Raw genomic sequence first — 9,087 nt, 5'->3', positions numbered from 1 at the left:
ATCCTTAGTGCCCAGCCGAGATGTTTGAGATTAGAAATTCCAAGTCCACCAAGCTCAGGGGGGCGGGTGACCTTTCCCCAAGCCACGAGACAATGTCCCCCACGTTGCATGGTCGATCTTTTGTGCTGCAGCAAACCAGCAGCACGTCAAGCATTAATTATGTTTTTATAGTTTACCTATTTGATGTCATAAATCTTTATAATTCTCTCTATAATTTTAGTCAAACTTAAGATGCTTTGACTCTCCAAAAAAATTAGAATGTCTTATGATTTAGAACGGAGGGAGTATATTTTATTTTATTCTATTTCTCTTACCTTTTGCATACACACTTCATTATAAACTCCATTCCCACTCCACAAAATTCATTATTTTATCATTCTACCACACAATTATCCAACATTTTTAATGCATCATTTAAAATATCAAATTTGAAGCTAGAATAAGTCCAACATTGCGATGAAAGTGCTCTCCAGTTCGCTTCCAGTATGTGCTACTATTTTGATCAGTTCCTGTGACAGCACAAGACTCACACTCTCGCATGATAAAACCAAGGCCTCATCTTCTTTTGCTGAGTAGTTGGCTGTCGTTCGCTTTCTTCTTTGATGCAGGAGTCAGGAGTGACCTCCATGACTTCTTCATCCAAACTTCAGTGGATAGTACGTGGTATACAACTAGTTGCGCCCTAGCCCTTAACCATGTCTAACATTTCCTAAAACCAAATTACTTTTTCCCGTCATAGATTAGTGGCATTTTAACATCAGCAATTAATTATTTTAAATTTAGCTACAATTACTTTCTCTGCAATAATTTTTAAATAGTTAAAAATGACAGTAGATTTGCGTTGAAATAATTAGATGAAAGTACGGTGCGCTAGCCTATGTTTAATAAAAACTTTTGTAACAAAAGTCCCTAGTTTAAAAAACTGTACTTGCATACCACTAGCGATGTCCAAAACACGTCAAAGGATGCTAGACCGGCTGGTCAAGCACTTCGGTTGGTACCCTTACAGCCTAAGTTTGGTCCCTCACTTATGGGATCCGACGGCTTACGTGTTACGTGTACATGTAGGACCATCCAAGCTTTAGGACCCGACGGTCAGTGGGACATTTCTCCATCTCCACCCGATCTGTGGGACCCACGGCTTGCGTGTCACTTGTTGCTGTCAGGGTTTAATAAATTCAAACTAAAAAAAAAACCATGAGACCTATGAGTCGAACCCAAGACCCAGATCAAGGAATAGACCATCTTCACCATTGCGCTATCCACCTGGTTGTGTTGACATGTCTTTGGAGTCCTAATAGTAGTATATGTTCTCTGTGTGGACATGTTGACTTATGTATTTGATGTATCCCCTGCATGTGGAAACAAATCTGTGCCCATTGGACTTGTGGCGGCGGCGGCAACTGAGGATCCCCAGTGTGCTATGGTGGCTCAGGCATCCTTTTGGAGGCTAGGAGGCGGGTCTTCCTGGTGGAGCGTGACGGCATTGGTGTCCGTGTCCGTCGTGGGCCGCGACAGAGGCGACAGATTCGATCCACAGGTCTCATTTCTCGCCTTTTCCCGCCTTCACTGTTTTGGTCCTTCCTTGAACATGAGGTATACAAGAAATATTGTAGCATTGCAGATTTGGTTAGGCCAATGCTGATGAAAAGAACTAGGAGGTGGCACTGGTTTTCTGCTGGTGTCTTGGTTTTCTGCTTATGTCAGATCTCTTATATTACATCTTCTATAAGTTGCTTTAATTTAAAAGGGCATCCTAAAATTAATTTAGAATATAGGAGAGTATTGTTGCACTAGATTAGCTAAAAATTTATCTCCTATATTTTTTGAGGAGAGGGTAGAGGGGTTTGTCTCCTTTATTTAGGAGCCATCCTTAGCTTATTACATGATGACAAAATGATCCAACGAGCATATATATAATATGGAAAAACATCGCCCACGGTACTTTCGTACATGTGTTGCTAAAAGCGAATAAGCAACAGCCGCCGGCGTCGGCAGAGGAGAGTCCGACGACACGACTACACGAGACACGACCGACGGTGCCGCGTGCAGTGGGAGGCAGCATCATGGCATATAAGATCATCAAGCTAGCTGGCGAAAAAGCGTGAGGTAGAATAAAAGCGTCCCAACTCTTATTATTCTCGATCTCAATCCTGCAGCGGTAATGCGGTATAGAGGTCAGGTGACGTGCAGGTCTAAACCACACTAGTGAAAATATAAAACATAAGATATTACACCAGTTAGCTAGCTGGCGTGCTTTGTGGGAACGTTCCTCGGTGCAGGTCTTATTCTATCTTCCGGCCAGTCTCCAGGTGTCATGCATCTTCAAATAAAGTCAAGCCCGGTGACGTGCAGGTCTAAAACACACTAGCGAAAATATAAAACATAAGATATTACACCAGTTAGCTGGCGTGCGTTGTGGGAACGTTCCTCGGTGCACTTCTTATTCTATCTCCCGGCCAGTCTCCAGGTGTCATGCATCTTCAAATAAAGTCAACCCCTTGTGCGGGTCGTCGATGAAATGGGTCGGATGATGATGACAAGCTCTCCATGGTTAAGATAAGGATGGACAGCAACCTATCAGCATGTATAGGCAGAGCTGGTACTGAATTTCATCCAAAATTCAATTAGATATTTGTTGTTTTGGATATACTTAGATAAGATCTATTTGGATTTGGATATCTATATCTATCCCCATGGGATCCGATGATGTTCAAACTAAAATTCATTGGAGACCAATTCAAAAAGTCCAATGTCCATTCGATATCTTTGGACCTAAGGGCACGGTCTCTAATGTCTAGCTTAGGTTTTCATTATGGAACTGACATGTTGGTTTCGCCGCGCTAATATACACATAGTAGACGGTTGTTACAGTGAGTCCTTTGAAACAAATTTCGATCAGTTTTATTAAAAAAATAGATGTGAATGCAGTATTTTTATTCCTAGGGTTGGGCTTCTGACATGGAGTTCACTATTATATATAGCCAAACCAATATACATATATTAGCTGTTGTCATATATATAAAATCATCGTCATCTCCAACAAAATTCAATTAAATTCGTTAAAAGTTTAAAGTGTGAACTCGAGAGATTTTCATTTTGAGATCCAGCTTTAGACATGTAGTCAAAACGAGACATATTACTTTCGCTATTGTTGGATCGTCATGGATGGATTTGGATTTTAAAGTAATTGGATTCGATTAGATCAGACATTAGTCATTTGGAAACTGGAATTGGATTTTTATGTTAAATGTTGGAGTTTTTTCCTTAGATTTTAATTGGACTTCTCCATCTGGATTCAGATTCTAATCCATTACCACCTCTATTCATCTCTAACCATATATATACTCCCTCTATCTCATCAAAACATAATGACATTCGATCTTGGTTTCCAAAGAGTGCACAATTTGACTAAATTAATTAAAATAACATCTACGACGTCGAATAAGTATACTTAGATAATTATATATAGTGTGTGTGTGTGTATATATATATATATATATATATATACAGTAAATTTATTGGAGACATAAGTGTAGATAAATAAAATTGATCAAATTTAAGAAAAAATGATTTGTCCTAAATATAACTACTTTTTCCTGGACGGAACGGGAAACGAGTACCATGCATCCGTAGATACTCCCTACGTTATAAAGTTTCCCTCTTTCCCGTGCTTGAATGAAAACTGAAAAGTCAAGGCCCCGCGTACCGCGCGTTACACCCATGCATGCATTCTGGCCACGGCAGGCACACAAGAACAAGAGAAAACGACTGGATACCTGGGCAGCGGCTGCGGCGTGGCGAAAGGATGGACCGACAGCTGCCGTGTCTTTTGTAAGGACCACCGCAAGATTAGGCACGAGTCAGTTAGGTGGATATTTTATTCTACAGTATATATCTACGTGGAATAGATCAAAGGCCACACATATTTATACGGTGAGTATAACACTTTGTTTTAAGTTTTTGTAGAAGATTTTTCAAGAGACACAGTATTACTCATGTGACAGGCATTAATATTGACATATATACTCGAGCATGTGTACATGATGGTATGGAGATGTGGCGGAACTTATTCGTGAATTTATTGGCGCACGAAAGAAATAGATATCGAAGATTTTCTTCCTGCGATATAAAACATTATCTTAGGCGCATCACGGAAAGGTCTATAAAGTAGAGTTGTAAGCATGTGACGCCACGCTCTCCGTGACTGTTAATTTCATAAACTTTGCTTTTTAGATTAACTGTAACTTTAACGCTGATATTTAATTTTTACAGTATTATTATCTTATCGTGCGATCCGTTTGTTTTTAGTATAAATTGTTAGTCATCCCGTAGCAACGCACGGGGATGCTACCTAGTATATACCAAGTACCAAGTGCAATATATAGACATCACATCAAGCTCCAATCCATCATACCTTCGCACATCGTCACATCTAGCTAGGCGCCATGGCGTCCCGAAGGTGTCCACGCCAAGTGGATGTGGCGCTCCTCGCCGTCGCATTCGTGGTCGTCGCTTGCCTCGCCGCCGGCCCGGCCTTGGCGAAGCAGACGAATCAGGTGACCGTCTTCTGGGGCCAGAACAAGGACGAGGGGTCGCTGCAGGAGGCCTGCGACACGAGGCTCTACACCACCGTCATCATCTCCTTCTACAGCGTGTTCGGCCAGGGGCGCTACTGGCGGGGCGACCTGTCGGGCCACCAGCTGAGCGGCGTCGGCGCCGACATCAAGCACTGCCAGTCCAGAGGCATCCTCGTGCTCCTCTCCATCGGCGGCGGCGGCCACGACTACTCGCTCCCGTCCTCCCAGTCCGCGGCGGACGTCGCCGACAACCTGTGGAACGCGCACCTCGGCGGGGCGCACCTCGGCGTGTACCGCCCGTTCGGCGACGCCGCCGTGGACGGTATCGACTTCTACATCCACAACGGCGGGGCCGCCGACCAATACGACGAGCTGGCGCGCCGCCTTGCGCAGAGGGGGGTGCGGCTCACGGCGTCGCCGCGGTGCGGGTGCCCCGACCTGCGCGTCGACCGGGCGCTGCAGACGGGGCTGTTCGAGCGCATCCACGTCAGGTTCTACGGCGACGACAAGTGCTCCTTCAAGAATGGCAGCACCTGGGGCGTCGTGGAGGGGTGGAACAACTGGACGGCCAGGTACCCCAAGACGGAGGTGTACGTCGGCCTCGCCGCGGCAGAGAGCGGCGTGCCGGATGGGGCGCAGGGCACCATCGCGGTCTACCTCAAGTATCTCTACTACCTCCTGCTGCCCGAGGTGCAGAAGGCGGGCAACTATGGCGGGGTCATGGTCTGGGACAGGTACGAGGACAAGAAGACCGGCTACAGCGGCGTCGTCAAGGGCTGGGCGTGACATGTTACTTAGCTTGTTGGTTTACAGCTAGTAATCAGTATGCGTGTGTATGTATGAAATGCTAATATAATAAAGGTTTTTTTTATTGGTACTATTATAATTTTTTATGTTCGGAGAAGTATCGTTACTATTTGCATATAATTCTTCCTTCGTTTGAAGTATGCTACGGTTGGAGAGGCCTTGGGCCCAACAGCACACGTACACGACGTCATTGTATTTTCGTATGGACAAAACTACCCCTCCCACTTACTCTCTCTATTTCACCGGTGTGTGGACCCTACTAGTCATCTTCCTCATTCCTTTCTGTCTTTTCCGTGACAGCTTCTTGCCCAACTCCCATGGTGACGAAGTGAGCGCCGGCTGCCTCGAGCTCCTGTGCGGCCATGGAGGGCCAGAGCTCCTCTGCCTTAAGCGGCAGCTCCACGAGCAGCAACAATAGCTGTAGGAGCAGCAGCCGCCCCAGGGGAGACACTCCAACTGCCGAAGCGTTGGCTCCGTGAACAAGGATGACAACGGGCCCATCTCCGGCGCGCTCTGGTTGTCACGAGAAGAAGCTCCACCTCGTCATGGGCCTCCACGACGGATCAGCCAAGGTGGGTGCCCCTCTTGCCCCTCCCTCGATCTAGCCGAATCCGACCCAATTAAGTCGATCCCGCGCGGAATTTACCTAATTTGGGCGCCCTGGCCTCAGACCACATACGAAGCTACTGCTAGAGGCGGAGGCTCCACTTTTGGAGGTCGACGAGGGTCGGGTGGCCCTTCTTCTTCTGGCGCTTCGACGACGGAGGCGTGCGCCTGCAACTGCTTGACCATTCTTGATGGCGCCGGCAGAGCTCGAGGCAGAGAGGAGCTCCGGCCCACCGTGGCCGCGTGGGAGCCGCTACTGGAAATATCCACATCTACGACGAAAATGCTAACGACGAATCCGAAATCATCGTAGAAGATCGATTTTTATGACGAATATTTCTATTTCGTCATATATCAGTGGTGACTATCCTACAACCCCCTTTCTATGATAAAATCAGGCATCGTCATAAAAAAATATCATCTAATAGCGCAGGGTTTCATCACAGATCACTCGCGCGACTCATCTGACGAACAAGGCTCTGTCATTGAACTAGTTACACATCTATGACGGACAATATTTGATCTGTAACGAACGACTTCATCATAGATCTCCACACTATACTTCCTCCAACCGACGTGTACTTATGGGACCTACAGTTACTCATCCGTGATGCTTGCAATTCGTCACAAAAGTCTCCGCTCAATCTTTTCTCCATGCGACGTGTACCTGTGGGACCCTTCTCCATCCGACATGTACCTATGAGACCTACAATTACTCATCCATGACACTTGCAATTCGTCATAGAAGTCTCCGCTCGGTTCTTTCTCCATCCGACGAGTACCTACGGGACCCTTCAACATCCAACCTGTGGGACCCGGTGGCTTATGTGGCACGTGTACCTGTGGAACCGTTCCATCTCTATCCAACCTGTGGGACCCGACGGACCTGTGGGACCCGATGGCTTGCGTGTCACGTGTACCTATGGGACCATCCGACCTTTAGGACCCGACGGTCAGTGGGACCTTTCTCCATCTCCATCCGACCTGTGGGACCCATGGCTTGTGTGTCACTTGTTGCTGTCGGGGTTTAATAAATTCAAACTAAAAAAAAACCATGAGACATATGAGTCGAACCCGAGGCCCAGATCAAGGAATAGACCATCTTCACCATTGCGTTAGATGCCTAGTTGTGTTGACATGTCTTTGGAGTCCTAATAGTAGTATATGTTCTCTGTGTGGACAGGCTGACTTATATATTTGATGTATCCCCTGCATGTGGAAACAAATCTATGCCCGTTGGACTTGCGGCGGTGACGGCGGCAATAGAGGATCCCCAGTGTGCTATGGTGGCTCAGGCATCCTTTTGGAGGCTAGGCGGCGGGTCTTCCCGGTGGAGCGCGGTGGCATTGGTGTCTATGTCCGTCGTGTGCCGCGGTAGAGGCGGCAGATCCGATCCACAGGTCTCCTTTCTCGCCTTTTCCTGCCTTCACTGTTTTGGTCCTTCCTTGAACATGAGGTATACAAGAAATATTATAGTGTTGTAGATCTAGTTAGGCCAATACTGATGAAAAGAATTAGGAGGTGGCACTGGTTTTTTGCTGGTGTCTTGGTTTTCTGCATATGTTCAGTGTTCTTACTATAAATGCATATGTGCAACTAGGCCTGTTAATTGTCTAGTGCTTGCTTGATTATACCTATTTGTCTAGGAAAATATATAGGCACTTCGCTTCTACCTTAAACTATTTTTTCTGTCTAGTGCTTGCTTGATTCTATATTTCTGTTTCGTATGCTCTAGTGTCATCGGTGAGTCCTTATGGTATTTTGAACATGTAACATATCTGAGGCCACATTTATGTGCCAATGGTGTCTACATGGCTGTTGGATATATTAGGATTGTTGGTATTTATTAACTTGTTAGTTGTTTTAGTAGCCACCAATTATAAACATATATCTCCTAATATTACTTTACTAGGTTGTCATCCTCAGTGATGATGCCAGAGATGCTTGTTGGTACTACATAGCATTACTACTAGAATAATACTAAGCAATGCTTTATTATTTTATGTGACTAAAAAGAATATATAAATATATGAATGAAAAGGATCTGCAAGCGTACAGATAATATACCATTGTAGCACTTCATCTGGGAGTATTCCAAGTATCGTTATTTATATTTTTACCACAGTAAAGGTCTAGCATGGACATGTATTGATAACTTATACTATTGATGGAGAAGTAAACCATAACCAATATTCTACTCAAAACAGGGGTAAGTCATAGGATAAGATATATATATATATATATATATATATGATGAGTATTGATCAATGATAATGATAAATAACTCAAAGTACTCCTTTTTATGGCATTAGCATGGTCAGGTAGAATATTAGAGGAATAATTCCTAAGTCATTCTTAATTACAAGTCAAAGCATGCATTGATTAGTGCAATTATACCTAGTAATCATTGCTAAGACCATCGTCATATCTACACATAAGGGATATTACTAAGGAAGATTAAGAACAGAGCTTGTCTTTCTTCGTAACCGCATCCTACATGCACCTACATTCGGGGAGTGGACTTCAAAGGACTCAATGGGAGTGTCACATCCACGATCTACCATATGACCCGGAATATAGGGTGTATCCGTAGGTAAACAACATATAAGCACCACGCTTACACAATGTCGCGACCACCCACCCATGGATCCTTAGAGTGAGCGCTATATGAACTTATGCATGAACATGATGATAATCCAACTATACTAAGCATATAATCAAAGTAGACGATAAACATTATAATGAAGAACATAAATCAGATGAATATTAATATTGTCATAACAATTATAGCAAGCATATAAAAGTAATGGAGATACAAAAGAGAGGGGGTACAAAGATTATACCAAACCACGCTCTTGACATGATCAGGAATCTAAGCGAAGCCTGCTTGCCTCCCTCTAGACCTAGCCTAACTAGCTATGCCTTAGAATTGAAGGAGCTTTGGGGATGATTAGGGTTTCTGTCTTCTCAAATGACTTATCTCTCTGAGGAAGGGGGTAGGGGCTGGTATATATAGGCCGGAGCATTCAATGTGAGCCCTTGGATCAAACTGACTTAAAGGATAGTGTAGATACAACCTAGGAGGCGGTGGAGA

General features: G+C 44.7%; 1 protein-coding gene across 1 annotated transcript; it reads left to right on the top strand.

Annotated features, from left to right (window-relative positions):
- The first annotated feature begins 4,418 nt into the window (after positions 1-4,418).
- Positions 4,419-5,452, top strand: LOC136481954 (xylanase inhibitor protein 1-like). Its single transcript, XM_066479222.1, has one exon. It carries the CDS (start codon positions 4,449-4,451, stop codon positions 5,364-5,366), a length of 918 nt encoding a protein of 305 aa, XP_066335319.1. The 5' UTR covers positions 4,419-4,448; the 3' UTR covers positions 5,367-5,452.
- Positions 5,453-9,087: the final 3,635 nt, after the last annotated feature.

Source organism: Miscanthus floridulus, chromosome 9, assembly GCF_019320115.1.
Source record: "Miscanthus floridulus cultivar M001 chromosome 9, ASM1932011v1, whole genome shotgun sequence".
In the NCBI taxonomy this organism is placed as follows: domain Eukaryota; kingdom Viridiplantae; phylum Streptophyta; class Magnoliopsida; order Poales; family Poaceae; genus Miscanthus; species Miscanthus floridulus.
Note: the sequence above shows the minus strand (reverse complement) of the source record. Positions and strands in the feature narration are given on the sequence as shown.

Excerpts from the sequence above, each read along its gene's own strand:
- LOC136481954 (XM_066479222.1), top strand. The coding sequence starts at position 4,449 with ATGGCGTCCCGAAGGTGTCCACGCCAAGTGGATGTGGCGCTCCTCGCC.